This window comes from Battus philenor, unplaced genomic scaffold (genome assembly GCF_028537555.1).
Source record: "Battus philenor isolate CCGP_79_NKW_IND1 unplaced genomic scaffold, ilBatPhil1.0.hap1 SCAF_29, whole genome shotgun sequence".
NCBI classification, from domain to species: domain Eukaryota; kingdom Metazoa; phylum Arthropoda; class Insecta; order Lepidoptera; family Papilionidae; genus Battus; species Battus philenor.
Genome location: NW_027181692.1, coordinates 5,241,165 through 5,260,406, shown reverse-complemented (window position 1 = coordinate 5,260,406; position 19,242 = coordinate 5,241,165). Strand labels below are relative to the sequence as shown.

The 19,242-nt window shown below is 34.4% G+C and overlaps 1 protein-coding gene across 2 annotated transcripts; it reads left to right on the top strand.

Moving 5' to 3' along the window:
- The first annotated feature begins 495 nt into the window (after window positions 1–495).
- On the top strand, window positions 496–18,481 carry slmb (beta-transducin repeat containing E3 ubiquitin protein ligase slmb). 2 transcript variants are annotated; one of them, XM_068769676.1, is made up of 12 exons: window positions 496–645; window positions 4,637–4,753; window positions 6,982–7,090; window positions 8,249–8,435; window positions 9,429–9,564; window positions 10,429–10,557; window positions 11,334–11,525; window positions 12,772–12,915; window positions 13,669–13,859; window positions 14,948–15,065; window positions 16,358–16,555; window positions 17,260–18,481. In XM_068769676.1, the coding sequence occupies exons 1-11, from the start codon at window positions 604–606 to the stop codon at window positions 16,553–16,555; spliced, it is 1,563 nt and encodes a 520-aa protein (XP_068625777.1). In that variant the 5' UTR covers window positions 496–603; the 3' UTR covers window positions 17,260–18,481. The 2 variants fall into 2 exon arrangements, with proteins under 2 accessions (XP_068625777.1, XP_068625776.1); XM_068769675.1 differs by having other exon boundaries at window positions 16,355–16,555.
- The last annotated feature ends 761 nt before the right edge of the window (window positions 18,482–19,242 follow it).

The following is a 19,242-nucleotide window of genomic DNA, read 5'->3' as shown; positions in this document are numbered from 1 at the left end:
AAATAATACTTCGATTATTTAAAAATATGCACCGCAAAATATCTTATCAAAGTAAAAGTTAAAATTCCTTTTTTGTTATGATGTATTTTTTTATTGCGAATTAATTTTTTTTCTTTACTTTACTTACATAATTTATCCCCTTAAGTAAGGGCTAACTTTTTTCAGAAAATAATAAAGGAATTTATAAAGTATTCAAATTCTATTGTAAAAACCTGTAAATAATAGAAACACAAAACAAAAAAAACTACTAAGTTTAGAAATTCAACACCATTGAGAGTTTAATTTTACAAAATATAATCTTACTTAGATTTTTATCTAAAAATTACACATTGCTTAAAATATTGTAATTTATTTATGTGTATAATAGAGAAGTTGATTAACCTATTATTTCTTACACTAACAATTATTGCTAGTACAAATATTCGAATTGTATAACATCTGCTGGAAGGACGCGTATCTAGTGCCGATTAGTGTTTCAGCTTTTTGAAAGAAAACATTAGTGGTTGACGTCATGCGAACGATGAATTTAATTTAGTTCAGTGGTGTCGTTTTTGTGGTGACCATTAGTGGAGGATAATTAATGTGTTAAGTGAAATTGCTAAAATGGAGACCGATTGGAATGTCGAAGATCCACCGACACCGAAGGTACTGTTTCATACATGAAATTGGAGCATTGTGGTAATGTCATGGCACATCCGCCATCTTTGTCTTTCTACACCTATCTAGTTAAAATAATAATTTTAGAGAAAGGAAAAAGTTGTCTCTAAAATATCGTGCTACCTTTTACCTTCACTTTATGATATAATAACCACCATTATATGATTAAACCATAACAACGACGAATTAAATGAGTGTTCTGCATTGCGGATACACTTCTGAACTTTTTTTAACCTAATTTTAGTTTAAAACTTTTGTTTCCCTGATCAAATAGAAAAATGTGACCAGTTTACTTATAGTCAAACTATGACAAAGTAATTAATTTTAACTTATTCAACTCTTTTTCTTGAGAACTGTAGTGTCATAGTAACAGTGCATCATCGAAAAACAAAAAAGTTTGGTAGTCGAGAAATATGGTTTATTGGTCAAAACCATTGTCGCAAAATTGTGTGCACGCCGTGACATCCTTAAACGCTTCCTTTCTACTTCGTTAACTGTAAAATAACTGTACATTACATACGTAACGAGAAACACAGCCGTGTGCCACTTTCGATGTGGTGTCGTAATTAGGACCACTGTAAAGAGACAATACTACTGCGTGATATGATATAACCATATCATTATTCGCCGATTTAATGCAATTACGTATACGTGTATAGAACCGTCGTCAAATGGCACACAATTGTCCATCAGTTAGATATACAAATAGTTTTATATTTATACAAACCATAACATTGTTTTAAACTTTGGTTTGTTCAGTATGATTGGCTCTTTTTCTGTCAATTAATGTATGGTACATTCTACCCAAAAATTAGTTGTTTTAGAAGTAAATAATGTAATGATAATATAAAAAGAATGCACTTAAAAAATTGGATTACTTAATATTTTATTTAAATAATTATTGTTCACTATCTGTCCCTCACTTTGTATCACCAGAAGTAATTGGCTGTTCATATTCCAATAGAAAGGAAAAAATGTTTAATATTTCAGAGTGATCCAATCACCCCTGTATAAAATAGAGTGCAATAGGAAACAGAGGTCGAAGTTGTTAAATTTTTACTGAGAAATAAGCTATACATTCACCCTTTTAAAGCTTTTACATATATTACCAATCACTATGTATACAAAATTTGTTATAAGTTATTTATAAGAGACTACTTGTAAAACAAATCATCTTTCTGTAAAGAGAAGGCACATAGAGAAAAATGTAAAATACTTTGAATTGTTGTCTTGGCTTCAAATGTAATAATAAATGAAGGAAAAGGTTCTTGACATTAAATATAATAACTTTACCATTCTTACCTTATAAGAGCTAAACTCTATCTCATAAAACTATTCATATCTTATAAGAATGTACAGGTTGTAGATCTCCACTGCTAGAGACCCTGTAGGAAGGTATCTCTGCATCATTCATCTCTTCTACTAAGTCAGAGGTTCCGAGACTTTTTTCTCAAAGACCATATATTTTGCTGGTTCTGGTAGAATCCCTCATCTATATTCAAAATATTTTCCCAAAAATCTATGAAATATGTGAAAATCAGATCTAACTATGTATTGAATCTTCTGTGATCTCTGGGGAGTTCACCAGGATCTTATTAGGTACTATTGAACCATTACTGTATTCAGGTTTTAGGCATTGTAATTCATGAGAAGAATGAACACTGACCTAATATTATATAGTATGTTGCAATACAAAATTCTGTGGATCGCTCTGTTCAGTTATGGGTGAACTATTTCAATAATTCTTTAATAAATAATTATATTTAAAATATCTTTATTCAAGTCATTATTTACAAGCTCTTATTAATTTTCAATTATTTCAACATTATAAGTGGCATGTTACCACAGACTCTGAATGCAGACTTGCTGAGAAGAGCTAGCAAGAAAATTTCAACAGTTATATAAAAAGTAATAGATGAAATTTATCAATTTTTGATATAGTTGTACAAATTTTTTAAATGCTTTAATAAGATTTTTCTATTCAAAACAAAGACAAAGAACATCTGAGATGTCTTCTAGAATTTCACAATTGTATCATGCTTTGTTAAGCAAGTTGGTAGACCCTAGATGCGGGAATCTTCTTACGAGTCCTATTGGAAATCTAAGAGAAGGTCTATGTGCAGCAGTGGATTTCCTCTGGCATGATATGATTATGATGATATGACATTTAAAAAGTTTCTTTAGGTTTGTTATGGATCCAAATTTGGATACACAATTTTAGTTTTTTTTTTAAACATGATTTTATGTAATAAGGGGTTAAAGCTTAGTTACATTAGTTATGTTCCTAATTATAGGGAGATAGGGAGAAAATTATAGGTTTTGAAATGAAAAAAAATAAACTATATGCATCTACACCAATAGATGTTTGATGTGTGGCTGGCAGTATAGGAGGTATCTAGATCTGTTTTTAGTAAAACCTTGACTGTGCTTAAGTTTATTAGTATATACATATACATACCTATATATATATATTGCAGTGTGTGTTTATATATATATATATATATAAACATATATTTTATATTTATATATATATATATATAAATATATGTGTGTGTGTGTTTATATATATATATAAACACACACACACATATATAGGTTGTTTTGTTATAGGTGTAAAAGATATAAAAGGGAGAATGCATAGCATATTTTCTTTGTTGATGTATATTAAATGGTTTTCTGTGTAATTATGAAGGAAAATGAGCTTTAGCTTAATATTTAAATACATATAGAACTGTGAATTGCTGCACTACTGTGATAAGAATATAGTAAAAGTGATCACAACAAACCCATCCGAGTTGGCTATGGACTCTTCTCTTATCAGTGCATATTTGGAACTTGTACTTTAAAGCAAAGGTTGCCATTATAGAGGAGTTCAATCTGATTCTAGTACAATGTATATGATCCTAATTTCTGATCTTATGTTGATTATATGAATTAAAGAATAAATGACCCAGGTGGAAGCATAGTGTCATGTAGTTTTTTTTTCTAACCATAGCATTTACTTTCGGGAAAAAGCCAGCCAATCATATCAAAACATAAAAAGATGCTTGCTAACAAATATGAAGTATAGAGTAGGTATTGTTGTATAGCACGTTCTCAAGAATATTTATGGGCAAATAAATCTACTGAAGGTTACATTAAACACAGGCCAATGGTTTCATTATTCAAATGAAGGCATAGAACAAACCAATGTTTTGCTTACCAAATGAAGTCGGTGTCTATATGAATCTGTCAGTGTGTTTTTTTAGGGATAATGGAAACATGTTTTTACTTTGTTCATATTATAGATGGTTCACCTGATGTTGAGTAGATGATAGACATCCACTACAAGGCATAGGCTTCCACCAAAGATGGCCATGGTGACTAGTCATACGTTGCCCGTTTCCACAAATAATATTTTCACAAAAAAAAAGTATTGATTTTGATATATTATATGTAATACATAGACATAATTTTTAGGAGTTTCATAATTTGGAGACCAAAATATTGCCAGACGGTAGCTATGATGCTGGAAATAAAACAGACATATTTTCATGTTCCCAATATTAGAATATTCTGTGCACAATTCTTAATTATGATTAAGATGGTGTGTGGTGCTTCATAATTATCACCAACATTTCCTGGTGTTTTCTAATGATTATTACTAGGTTGTGTTTGTCCACCTTTTGGGTGGATGTCTTTTGCAGTGCTAGTCGGTCTGGTCTCCACTCCAGATCCTAAGAACCCTGCAGTTATGTGATCTGCCTACTACCATTTTAACTTGTAATCTGGTTGGAAATGTTATAGAGTTATTTGTAAACAGATCTCCATGTTCCTAATACTATCCCATGGTGAAGTCCATAGCATTAGCTCTGATCATTGTAATTACTAATTAATCCAAATAATTCTCTATAAATAAGGTTTAGTAAAGTCTGGATGGTGGGTACATTACAAAGTAAATTTCATATTTATACTTACTTTTTTATATCATATCTTTCAGGTGACATCTCTCACTTCATTGGACACAGGAGTGCGACCGGCGCCCAGTGGTGCCGCCTATGTAGCAGAGAGGAACACATGTTTGAACCTTTTCTCAAGATGGAACGAAACAGACCAGGTACGTAAATTGCATAGTATGTGACATATACATTTAGTTTCTCATTTATTGTAAACTTTATGAGTTGGTCAGAGGTATCGTTTTATGGTATTTCCACAGTCTTTCACCATTTATCTCAACAAATTTTTATATCTTCTATGCATAGACTTAAGGGCATAAACTTGAGCTATCTAATGTACAGTGGTCTTCTATGTGGGGTGTATCAACTTAGATAGCATTATCTACTGAGTAACTTTGAGGTGTAACATATTTAAAGGTGTGAATGTATAGATTATTTGTCAGCTAAAAACTTGAAAGTTTTTACATCTAATTCCAAACAGCCTGTATAAAGAGATCTCTTCGAAACATATTTACATTAATGAAATACATTTATTTTTTCTATTGGAATGCAAAATGTTAAGTTTTGGAAGTATAGTTTCTGTCTGGAAAAATATTTTTAATTTGTAGTGATCCGAAATTTCAAAATACTTTTTGTTACTATATTATTATTTATTTCGAAGCTTGAAAACATTATTTTTGGATAGGGTATACATTCACCCTTTTAGCGCTTTTATGCTTCAACCCATCATCCTGTACTGTACTTGCAACATTTCTAATGTAACATAAAGATATGGAAATAGGCTTTTAACTTTATCTGTTATTCTATTTATTTAAACATTGATTTTTATTTGTTGTGTGTGAGATTGTGATCAAATGTTTTATGCCAAAGTATTCACTCATTACTTAAAGGCTTGAGGTAGTATGTTTAACTATCTTTAATGACACACACAAAACTAATTTGTGATAAGATTACAATATAAGCTTAGAATTGATATTGTAGCCTGAGCAGCATATAACAATAGAATGAGTTGAAAGAGGCGCGGTTTTGATTAGACCAGTGCACAGGGCTGCACTCCCTTGGTAACCCTTGACCCTCCATGAGTAACAATGGGTTTTTGTCGTTTGAACTCCACAACTTCTCCATAAACAAATATAGCCTGTTTCTAAGCCATTTTCATTTCTTTGTGTATGGATTTGTTAGTCTGGTGCACTGTCCATGGGGTGTATTAGATGTCACAAGCACCACATCTCAAATGCATCAATGTGTTTGCGATTCAGTCTTCATTGCATTCAGCGTCATTTATTCATTTCTCCAAACCATATATAAATATAGAAAATACTGAGCTGTTAACAAGATCAATTTTTGCCTGATTTTTGTTACAGTTACATCATGTTCCTATCTCACTGAGACTCGGCTCAAATTCGCTTTCAAACTCGCTTTTCATAAATTATAATAAAACAACAGCACAAATATTTGTTTTTTGTTATAATTTGAGACAGTGTGTTATTGTATTCCATAAAGTAAATGTGACCTCCATTTGCGGTTGGTTCACACGACGTTATGAACAAATATCATAGACACTGCATTTATTCTCATCACCTTGGTGTGTAAGATTGTATGTTTGATTACTTATTGAATACGCATACTCGCGAAAAAATTTTATACGATAGAAATAGACGCTGGTTAGATCTGCTTGTATTGCCTTCAAACATACCTAGCAACAAAATCAAATAATCCATTTTGCAACTCACATAGACAGGATAGTATATCTTTATAAAACAGAGATTTTTTTTGACATTCATTAGACATAAAGTAAACTGTATTTGTCATGTACAATTTTAGTATAAATTGTTTTATGTAATATATGAAATAATTTCTTCTCTTTAATCAAATTGTACAACAGTTGATTGGTTATAGATATATAAGCGTTAATTAGCTTGTGAAATGTATAGCTCATTTGCTGTCAATTAATGTGTATATCCTATATAAAAATCAATTGTTTCAGAAACAATATATAGTAGAAAAAAGTTTTTTCAAAACTCTGAATACTATGTTGAAAATTAATTATTGTTTACTACCTATTATAGACTTTGTATTAAGTCATTAGCTACTAGTCTTATCGCCTTGTATAAAGTGATCACTCTGAAATACGTTACATTAATTTATTTTTCTATTGTAATGCAACTTCAATAGAAAATAAATTAATGTAACATATTTCAGAGTGATCACTTTATACAAGGTGATAAGAGGAAAAGCATTAAAAGTTTTTTTCTGACAAAAGAGCTATACATTCCCTATTTAAAGTTTTTATGCTTATAACCAATTGTTATACAAAACTTAAATTAATTTGTTTCACAAAAAAAGTACATGTTCTCTATTATATCATATTTTGTTTTGAAAATTCCAGGTGGAGTTTGTGGAGCAGCTTTTGGCACGTATGTGCCACTATCAACATGGACACATCAATGCATACCTCAAACCCATGCTACAGAGAGACTTCATCAGTATGCTTCCGAGTAAGTCATTATATATGAACTTTATTTAATTATTTAATTTCGTTTAATTACAAAACGTACAATGTTTTTAAACACAGTAAAATCTCCTTATTTGAGCTTCCTTCATTCATGTTTTTACTATTAGCAGAAAAATAAAGACCAAATTCGTAAATTTGGGGCTAAAAATTTCTTTACTCACAGATCTAAAAAGTACATATGAGTACGTAATAAAAGGTATTACGAAATTAAATATATTTGCTTATTGTAAGTATACATATTTAAGCATGCCCTGGACATAATAACAATGCTGGCTTCTATGTTATATCAATCTTATGTCTAAATGTTAATAAATGAAAAAAAAGTAAAACAATTTTGATTGGCGCTTCCAATAATAATCGAACAAGACACAAACAATCTATTATGATGACTTTACTTTTGTTATGGTTATATTATATAAAAAAGTAAAATAAATGATTTACAGTAAATTTTTGTTGCTTAATGGATGATTATTATGTGAGCGTTCCAATGTTACTCTTCCTACACTTGCCAGTCCCCCAGAGGATTTATGATTGGCAGTAAAATTTCTTGTAGAAAATTGTTCATATACTTATCACAAAAGACTTGAGATAAAAGTCTATGTTTCAATAGCTCAGTAAATAAATTAGTAAACAAAGTATTAGTAAACAGTCAAATTAGGTAAGTCCAACTTGGAATAAAGTCAAATTTAGGAAACTGCAAAACTTCTTGTCGAATATATCTGGCACAAGATATGGTGTCTCAATCTGAACCTCATTGACAATCTCATAGTATGAGATAAAGCCCAGGGGATTGACAAGTTGAAGTAATAGTGGGAATGCCACATACCATGCAGAACAGATGTCTGATGTTAATGGAACATCTGACATCTGGTTTTTGAGTGGAGACCACAGACCAACATCTCACAAGATGAAGAGATGAGTTAGTTAAAGTCATCTGAAGACTGGATGCAGGCCATTTCCAACTATTCCTAATGATAATCTTTTGGGAAGACCTATCCCCATCTGTGGACGCCTTATGGCTGAAATATTGATAATGACGATTTATTTTTTAAAACTAGTTATTTTTACCATCTTTACATTATGTTTTGTACATTTTTAAGAAAGAATTATTTGTAAAAAAAAATATTATTATGTTTTCCAGAAAAAGGATTGGACCATGTAGCTGAGAATATCCTGTCGTACTTAGATGCCAATTCATTATGCGCCGCTGAGCTGGTGTGTAGAGAGTGGCAGCGGGTAATCTCTGAAGGAATGCTGTGGAAGAAACTAGTCGAGAGGAAAGTGAGGACTGACTCATTGTGGCGTGGACTTGCCGAGAGGAGAGGCTGGTGAGTTGAATAAGTTAAACTAAGCACGGAACTCTGTTAAAGAGATATTAATGTAATAATTTATTTATTGCGTTAATATTAATTTTCGTCTTTCTACATCTATCCTCATTTTACAACTTGAGAAGACATATCCATTACAGATAGTTTTAAGACTAATTGGGCATTACATAAACTTTTTTATCATTAACTAATATTGGCTTGTTAGCATTTACAGCTTTGCTTTTTTCTACAGAGAAATTTGAGTCTTGGGTGTTTAAATATATAAATATATATATATAGCTTTTATGGTTATAACCAATCTTTCTGTATAATATATTTCTGCCTACTTTCAAAGATACATTCCAAATGAGCTTAACTAATTCCAGGCTATCCTCAGGATTTTTCTACAAAAAAGAAACAGGAATAACGAGATTGGAAATGGTCATATGAATATTGTACATATTCATTCATTAATTCATGTCAGGCGACAAATGACCACTGTAAGACATAAGCCTCCCCCACCAGTGTTGCGCTGACCGAACCCAGCAACTTCCCACAACCTTGATTATGTCATTGGTCCACTTAGTGGGGGGCCATAGTAACTATAAATATTTAACCACGTTGTGCGCCGGCGCGTGGCTCTTCGGTCTCAATGGTCGTCAGTTGCACGAGCGACGTGCGCCGCCCACTGTCACTACAAAAAGGCATTTCTTCAAACTACATCTATGGCTTTGATTCTTCTGTGGATCTCCTCATTTCTAAATCATTCTCGCAATAAAACTCTGAGCATAGTCCTCTCCATTACGGTATGGGTGACCTTGAGCCTTCTTATAAGGTCTAATGTAAGCGACCACCATGTCACGGGTCTGTGTATATTATTTATTATGTAATTCATCAGTCAAGTTTAGGTTAACTATAGTAATATTTTTAACTAAGCTTATGGTGTCTACTGTAGCTAGTTTCCAATTACCTAGTTAAATAAATCTTACTACTAATGTTTATCTTCTTTCCCAGGATCCTATATCTATTCAAACCGAAGCCAGGATGTCAGCATCCTTCACATTCCTTCTACAGACAACTATACCCCAAGATCATACAGGACATACAGTCTATAGAGGACAACTGGCGGATGGGTAGGCATAATTTGCAGGTGAGACCACTCCTTTAGAATTTTCTGACTGTTGATGAATGAGAGAGATTTCTGAATGGTGTTATTTTTTGAATAGAAATATTAATTTAATCTGTAAAATAAAGGCAGATGCAGATTAAATTCTTAATAACATATATTAATAAAGTACTCTTTGTTCCTGTTATGTTGGAAAATATATAGTATATTCCATGTATGGTCTCAAAATGAACTTGTCAGATATTCGTAAATTATATAAAAAAAAACTTTTCAATGTGGTTTCAGGACATTTTATTCTGATATTTTGTAACTCCATACGTTTTTCTTGATGAGACTGTCAGTTCATGTTCAGACATAATATTGAAAGACATTTGGTTGAAAGTCACATTATTTCTAAAGTGACATTTTAGTGACGGAACAGATATAATGGTATACATGTAAAAGAAAAAAAGTTTGTATAGGTCCTTAGTTCCCAAAGTGGTCCAGGTGGACGGACTCCCGGGGATCTACAGGAGACTCTGTGGGGATCCACAATGGCAAGCCAAAAAAATGGAGCTGTTGTTGAGCTCTTTTTGTTACTTATAAAAGCATCCATATTCAACAACATTTTTTGTTGAGCTTTGGAAATAAGGTAGATATATAGATGCAGAAAGTTAAGTGGGAACCAGATAAATATTAAAAGTGGCCTGTAAGAAAAAAGTCTGCAAACCTCTGGTATAGGTTAACCCTTATTTCATCAAATGTGGATTAATACTTGTTTAAATGTCACTTCTGTCTCGTCTGGTGGTCAAATGTCCATCTATATATTGCCAGGGTGCCATAGCAATTACATACTAGGTACAAAGAGTAATTATTATGTCTCAGTTGTAAATAGAAATTACGTTGCAGAGGATAAACTGTCGATCGGAGAATTCGAAAGGTGTCTACTGCCTCCAGTACGATGACAACAAGATTGTGTCCGGCCTCAGAGACAACACCATCAAGATATGGGACAGAAAAACACTGCAGTGTGTGAAGGTGAACATCTTTTTTATATCATGGCATTTATAATGTGACTTGTCTTGCTTTGCGGGATGGCGGTTTCCGTAATCAATCGGCACTGCGCTTATTTTGTGTCGGAGCTAGTCTTACTTAAGCCAACCTAACTCCACAAGAAATCCTAGTCGAACACGAACAGTTTTACTTGAGCATTTTTTTAGTTATATCACTGGGGTTATTGTGTGTTATAAATAATAAATATATTATTATTATTATTATAGAAATAAAATAAATGAGTTTTTATTTGAACTTACTCCATTTCATTTTATTGAAAATTAATAATGTATAAATTTTGAAATCATTGTGGCTATATGATTTTTTATTTTGTTTGGTCTATTTTGTTGTTGGGAATCCCGGAAAAAGAAATAACTGACATTTAAATGTGCTTAATTTCGGTTTAAATTGATGCTGTTAATCTGGGGACTTTTGCAGCTAATCAAAATCTGAATGTGAAAAATTAAGATAGACCTACCTGTCCTTCACATCCATAAATGAGCAAATTAGTGGAAGAAATGGAGTGAGCTTAGAGCTTTCTACCATTTTTAGGGTCTAAACAAACCTGCATGTATGAATGTTTATCCAAAAAAATTTTTAATGAATTACAAGCCGCATAAAGCAACCCATCTATAAAAATAAACTTAGCAGTACACCACATTGATTATTTTTGGTTATCATTTTCCTTGAAAAAGGAATAAGTACAAGCATCGCTAATAAGTCTTTTCCACTAGCTAACCACATGCACATCCATATTTCAGGAGTTGCAAGGCCACACAGGATCAGTTCTCTGCCTGCAGTACGACGAGCGGGCGATCATTTCGGGCTCCTCGGATAGCACGGTGCGAGTGTGGGACGTGGACACGGGAGCAATGCTCAATACTCTCATACACCACTGCGAGGCGGTGTTGCACCTCAGGTTCTGCAATGGCATGATGGTTACATGTAGTAAGGTAAGTTAAGCAAACTTGGGTTAAATATCTTGCAAGGATAATCTTAGCCAAACTGTAGTATGGAATAAGTATTCCTATTGAAAGAAATCTGACAGCTGTAAAATGTTAAATTATATATCAATATTTATTTGCTTATATAAGAAATGGTGACGGACATGATAAATAAAGAAACCAACTTATATTGTCTAAATCTCGTATTCTAAAATGTCACATCTCGGAAGATGAAGGTCTCTGATCAGTGTGTGATGCCAGTGGTGATTTATGGATCTAAGACATGGTGGTTGTTTTTGAGGGGCCTTATAAACAGACTTAGAAGTCGCCCAGACAAATAGAGAGGTCGAAATAGAAATGCTCAGAAGAACCAAGGTCACCGACATATCCTGAAGAACTTCTCGTGGAGTACATTGCTTTAGTAACCCACAATGGTTGGCTGATAAATTCTCTTGGCGACTATGAGCCGATAGACGCGGCGTGAGTAGACTCCTCATTAGGTAAACCGAGGACATATACGTCGAGGGAAGTTCCGGGACGTGGGCAGCGTAAGACCGTTCATCAAGGCTATCTTGATGAGGAGGCCTATGCTTTGCAGTGGGTATCCACCAGCTGACATGATTTTAATGACTCATGCAGAAAAATGTCAGAAAAGACAAATTTGGAATCAGATTGAGCTCGCTTGTAATAGTTGTTAATGTCATCGAAAAAACAATTGCTATGGAATACAACATATAACATAAGATATGATGGTAGTGTTATCAGATGCCTATTTACCTGAAGTTAGCGGCGATCACAAATCTGTGGACATGCGAGTGGGTGACCCCCTCCCCCACTAGGTGGTCAGGCAACATGATCTAATTAAGGCCATGAGAAACCCTTGGACCGGTGATGTTGGCGATCTTTGCGGGAGGTCTCTACATGATATTTATATCTTTAAGAATATCTCTGGGAATATCTACCTGTAAATATATACATAGCAATACGTCAATATGTCCAGCAAGCTACACATATCATAGGGTCTCTCTTTTTATTGACTACTCCACCCAGTTACATTAATTATACCAATCTTATATGTCTGAATAATTTCTATTAAATAAAATAATTATAAAATTAGACATATTTCATTAATCTTTGGACTTACAAAAACCACACTCCAGTATGAGGTACTGCTCTTGTTCGAAACTTCATTCTAATGCTCCCCGATGACACGTCACTGCAAAGGTGAGCTTATTATTTAATCTTGGACTTGCAGGATCGTTCAATAGCAGTATGGGATATGACGTCTACCACGGAGATCATGCTTCGAAGGGTGCTGGTCGGTCACCGGGCGGCTGTCAACGTGGTGGACTTTGACGAGAAATACATTGTCAGCGCCAGTGGAGACCGCACCATCAAGGTAGATCACATCACAATAAATTGGTGATAAGACTTCAGAATGACTGAAGTGACTGTCTGGTAGTAGTTCATCCAGAATCTTATTATAAGATAAACCTAAGTTGTTCAAAATAGATTATATGGAAAACTAGCTGTCCACAGCCCACTCCGTGTACTTTTAAAGGCACCTTTACTCCCCTTTATGAATTGAAATTAGGAATAAAATCTGTTTTAAATGTACGATAGGTGGGAGAGATAATTCAAGAAACTGAATATTCTTGCCGAATTTCAAGCTAGAGGCTGAATGTATGACTTATTTGCAGTTAATATATAGTACATCCAATCTAAAACAGATGATTTTAGATATAATAAGATATTTTAATTATTTTTGACAATCTTTTTAAAATTCGAAAAAAAGTATTTTGAAATTACTTACTATCTGTATGTTTATTGTAGTGTATATTAATGTTTACTATCTGTCTCTGCAGACTTTGTATTGCCTGAATTGATTAGTCTTTTGTATTGCAATAGAAAAAGTAAATAATTCAAACAAATTTCAGAGAGCATATCACATATATAGGGTAATTTGAAATAATTACCATTATGACCCAAATCACCGCTGCCAAACTTGCATACATAAATGTTATTGTCAGACATCAAAGCGTGACAATGGGTTTTATTGGACAGGTTACCATCTGCCTTATGTTTATCCTTCATGGTGCATGCGTTTTATCATGTAGTTGCAATGTTTTGTAATAAAAAATTGTGTTGTCAGGTTTGGAATACGTCGTCTTGTGAGTTCGTGCGTACGTTGAACGGCCATAAGCGCGGCATCGCGTGTCTGCAGTACCGGGACCGGTTGGTGGTGTCCGGCTCATCAGATAACACTATCCGTCTATGGGACATTGAGTGCGGCCAGTGCATCCGTGTACTGGAGGGCCACGAGGAGCTCGTGCGCTGCATACGGTATGCTTGCAATCGTTCATTCAATTTCGATAACTAATCTGTTTCATCGAAAACGACGCCGGATATCACTGAACACGGCAACCCCCGATCACACTAAAAACAGTTTCTTCCGCCACTTCTTTTAGCGCTGTTTTATTAAGTGCTAGTAGTGATACTAGCGAGGCAATAGCAATCAATTAAATCTAAGTTTGGCCTACTCGATGTCCATTTGTCAGAAAACTAAACAGGTGTTATTATGACAAACCATGCTCCCCAGGTGGGGGCTCTCGAACAGTCCCTCGGTGGAGTATCCGCCGAAGCGATCCAAGCTTTGCGGTCTCATAATCCAGTGTAATAGTAGTATAAAGTGTAATGAGAAGATGCTCCTACAGGATTTATGGAGCTTCGCTGCCTTTAAAGAGGTCATAGGCTAAGTGCTCTTTGCACCCAACTGCCACGAACCCACGGAATCTGCATCATTTTGAAAGCAGTAGCAGTCCAATAAAAATCATTTCTTTTACTTCCATAAAACAAGTGACTAAATAAATATACACCACATGTAGACACATTTTTAGAGTAGATATATTCTTTAGAAAAGCGTGCAAAAAATCTATTAAAAATACGTGTAACGTATGGTGAATTTGGGGACATGTCCCACAATTTTCAAAAGTAATATATAGGGGATAACCACCACCAGAGATAACCCAGGATAGAGTGGCCTGGCGCAAATTGATAAGAAGACCCGACCCCAAATAAAGGGAAAAGGGAAGGAAGAAGAAGAATATGATAAAACTACGTTTTCCCCAAAAACCTCGCAAAAGATAATTATAAATGAAAATACAACAATCAATAAACATCCTTATAACACAAGCGTTTAGAAAGCAAAAACGATTCATTTTTTTTACGAAAAAAAAAAACAAACTACAAATAGTGTACAGTTAAAATTCAATCCAATCAATTTAGGAACTATTTGAATAGCTAAAAGTTTCTAGTATGATTGTAACGAAACTGTATAAGGACCATTCTATAAAGTATGTAAATATGTAGACTCCTCATATATTCCTATAGTAGATGAATATTCATAAATAAATGTAACACTTGTTTCCCAGGTTCGACAACAAGAGGATAGTCAGTGGAGCGTATGACGGCAAGATCAAGGTGTGGGATCTGCGCGCAGCGCTGGACGTGCGCACACCGCACCAGGACCTATGTCTGCGCACGCTCGTCGTGAGTCCTTACCACCTCTATAATTGTGCAAATGTTATTTTAAATCATTGTGTCATGACATTGTAGCTACAGGACCCCTATGGTTCCACGGCAGACTCGACGGATTTGGTCTATGTTGACACGATAAATTAATAAGGGTTCACAATTTCTGAACGGGGCTTTATAATTCTATTTGCACTTAGCTCATTTGAGTTGCTCCGTGCCTTGATTAGATGATCCTAAATGAACCTGCTAAAGTGACTTATTTGTTATTGATAACATATCCTGCTTCTGCGGGTTTGTAGCATAGTTTAGCCTAAACCTCTTTATAATAATTACATTCAGGAGCTCTCTCAATAACCTCGGCTCAAACCTTTGCATTTCTATGAGTTGTGTGGGGAAGCTTAAAAGCACTGATGAATGGTCTAGAGTAAAGGTTCCCAGGTGGACTCCCGGTTCGTAAGCTCGGTCAAGGAAAACCTTGTGGTTAAAAAACTTTGTGGTTAAGGAAAACCTTGGTCCACGACAATATACCTATTTTCGATAGCGGAGAACCAAAATGTTGACTTCACTTGATGTATCAATGTAGACAGATAATATTTTAAGAAGCTCATAGATAGACCCTCTTTAAAACTTGTTAATCATTAAAAAATATTATTTTTAATGATTAACAAGTTTTAAAGCTTTTTTAACTTTAATATTAATTATTAAAAATAATTAATATTAAAGTTAAAAAAGTTATACATAACTAGTAGTTTAACAAGTTATTTTACTTAAATTACCAACCATAGGAACCACTGCTTTCTGACTGCAGTACAGTCTATTCCGTCATCATCGTTTCAGTTAATACATCCTCTGGAGGGTCTCCCTCAAAGATTTCCAAGAGGCCAGGTTGACAGCCACATGCATCCATAGTGACCCACAAACATAACAAGGTAGTCTGCCCTACACTGCTCTTGTTGGTTTGTGGCCTTCACTCTAGAGATCTGAAGATCCAAAGACACAAGAAAGTATCTCAATTGGTACATTGAAGTGGCAGTGAACATGTATTGCGAGCAGAGTAGGTAGCAGCTGGGGCTTTATTTCTAGAATGGAGAGCATAGTCCGACCAACACTAAGAAGAAAGTCCAACATCAAAGTGACTAACCTTGTTAGTAATAATATAAGGTTAATAATAATAAATATCAAATGGCGTTAATCTCACGGGTAAAGACATTCAGATCATTCTAGATTTTACAGTACCTACCGAACCACTTCCAGTTTGTGCCAGTAATAATATAAGGTTAATAATAGTATTGTTTTCCCACAAGGAGCACACGGGGCGAGTGTTCCGATTGCAGTTCGACGAGTTCCAGATCGTATCGTCCTCGCACGACGATACCATCCTCGTGTGGGACTTCCTTAACTGCGGGGCGTCGCCGGGGGCTCCAGCTGCAGCGACTGCGCCTGCCCCCGCACCTGCGCCCGCTCAGCGACGCGCCTCGCCCGAACGGGACCGGTTTTACGACTAGGTATTTGTCACACCGTCATCAGCCGGTATACGCTCATTAGGAATAGGTCTCCCCCAGTGATCGACTATGTCGTCTACCTAGTGGAGGGGTTTACCCCCGCCGCGTTTATCGGACCTATTTTTACAACTTGATATTTGTCACGTCATGTCAGCCAATACACACATACTTCAAGGCATAGGTTTCTTTCGAAGATCGCCACAATGGCCGGTCTCGCGCTGCTTCCGACGTTCATGGCTGAATATGAGTCTCCCCATTGTTATCCAATTGGGCCATTAAAACCAACAACCTTAAAATGATTGTTAGTCCACCTCATGGGTGGAACTACACGGGCTCGCAGGTCAATGGTCTTCAAACCAGAACCTATCATTTGTTTAAATTAGGTGATAAATTGGCAGTTAAAAATGTTTAGAAAATTCTTTTGTTTGTTTCATTTGTAAATTTAAAGTTTCATTAGGTATTTTTTTAATTATTTATTCTTATTTATTTGTTTTTATGTACAATCAGTTCAGAATTAATGTTAGTTTTTGTTTTTTTCTCCCTTTGAACAATTTGTGTAATGGCTGACTTTAATGCAAGCCACTGAGACATTGGCTGATAAATGCCTCTTTTGGAATTTAATTTTTTTATTTAGTAATGATTGCTATATCAAATATATCTAATTTTTTTTTAAAAAAAGTTGTAGTTGGACAATGCTTTTTTTTCAGGTAATTATCAAAGGTCGCAATTCGGCCTCATCATCGCGCTTATGATGTTGACGAATGGCGTTACCGGCCACAGTGAAGTGACAAGTGACGTTTAGTGACAGTGCCGGAACCGGGGAACTTACATGCCTGCATCGGAGCTGCCACTTATGACGTGTAACGAACTACGAACATAGTGACAGGATATCCTATCGTGTGCAAACCTGTCGCGGTCGTGATCCAAATAAGGACTTAAAATTAACTATTCATGTTACCATGATCATCAAGAGAAATCAGTCATTTTTAAGTTTACCGCCCAGTGATGAGGGTTCCAATGAGGGGTTATTTGTCATCAACAAGTGTCAGTTATATGTGATTGTCATGTATCAGTTATAACGAAAATGCTATTAATATTTGCCTTATAAAGTAGGTTCATGCTAAATGATGTCCGTTTTAAATCATGACGTTCCTAAAGGGGGAGCAAGTGGCTTATATCTCATTAGACAGGATCCGCGGGAGCCATAGCATGGCGGGTTCTAATTTTTTTTTAATAGCGTACAAGGCGGATGGTGCGGTACATACCCAGCTGCCGCCTTAAGCTGTTATTATTGATGGCTGTAATTTTTGACAGCCATTGGTCAGGTAGTAACTGCGCCGGTTAGTGCTGCAACTGTAAAAAGGCAAAAATTTTAATATTTTGAAAAATTTTAAGTGTGATCATGTAATTTTGTTAGGAACCAGTGAAAATATACATGTTCAGATGAACTAATATTTAGTACTGTATGATTTTAACCACTTTGTTATGGGGTGTTTTAATATGCACTTGTTTTAGTGATTAGCTAGCCTTGTTGTCTCTCTATAAATCAACTCCAGGATATGGAGAATTTGATTCCCATTGAAGTATGTCCTGGGGTGATATGCATCACATTAAAAATGAATAAAATTTTGCATGTACATTAAAATTGGGCAAGGATATATTCTGTTACATTGAAGTTGATAAATTGTTGATGTCATTAGAAAAGTTGAGTACAGGTATTAAATCTTTATTTAAACTAAAAATCAACAGGCAACTAACCACAATTGGTAACCATGTTGATTTAAAATATGTTCAAAGACTTCCAATTTTTTATAGACTACTGCCTCCTTAAAAATCTATTATCTACTTTTACATATTACTTTATTATTTTTACATATTTTTAATAAGATAAAAAAAACTTTGAATACTTTAACTGTCCTGATGAAATCATGGAATATTTGGATGCAAAATTGAATTACAGGTCAGCATATCACTTTATGATTCAGTAATGTAACAGATGAAGTTGATATTAATATGTGATTAGCCAACAGAGTGCAGCCCAAAGGCAGTAATAATCACCACCATTTGATAGACTTGCCGCATTATATCACATATGCGTACTTTGGCAAAATGAACTGAAGACCAAAACAAAGTATTATTATATGACAATTTTTTGTATTAGATATACAAGATGGGTGTTGGGTACAGCATCGGAGATAGGAGATATTAAACGCAGCTGTCAGTGTGACAGTTGAACATTTTAAAATATTTTATCTGTAAAGAGAGAATAATTGACAATTCTTATTTTTGAAGTTAGACATGACGAGACTCATCTGAGCCTTTATCAAAATTGTTAGTACTGAAACATTGGGATTGAAGTAAAAAATACCAAATGTTTCAGTGGAAGTGCACCTTTTTGATCTAAAACAGAGATGAAACTGTCAATGTGACAATTATGTTTTAAATGGTTCCACTTTAGTGGGAAGCGGTTCCCTTCTTTTGATCACCGTTGGTTGAATTATAACGAATATATTACTTTTGTATAGTAAATTAGAGTTTATTAGAATGGGAACTTGTTAAGTTTTAAACCTTTATTAGAGATTGTTAACATTGATCAGTAATCTCTAAGTCATTTAAAAGTTATTTGGGCTTAAAGTTACAAATGTATCATTTGCAACATACAAGAATTTTGTACAAGATATACTACTAGC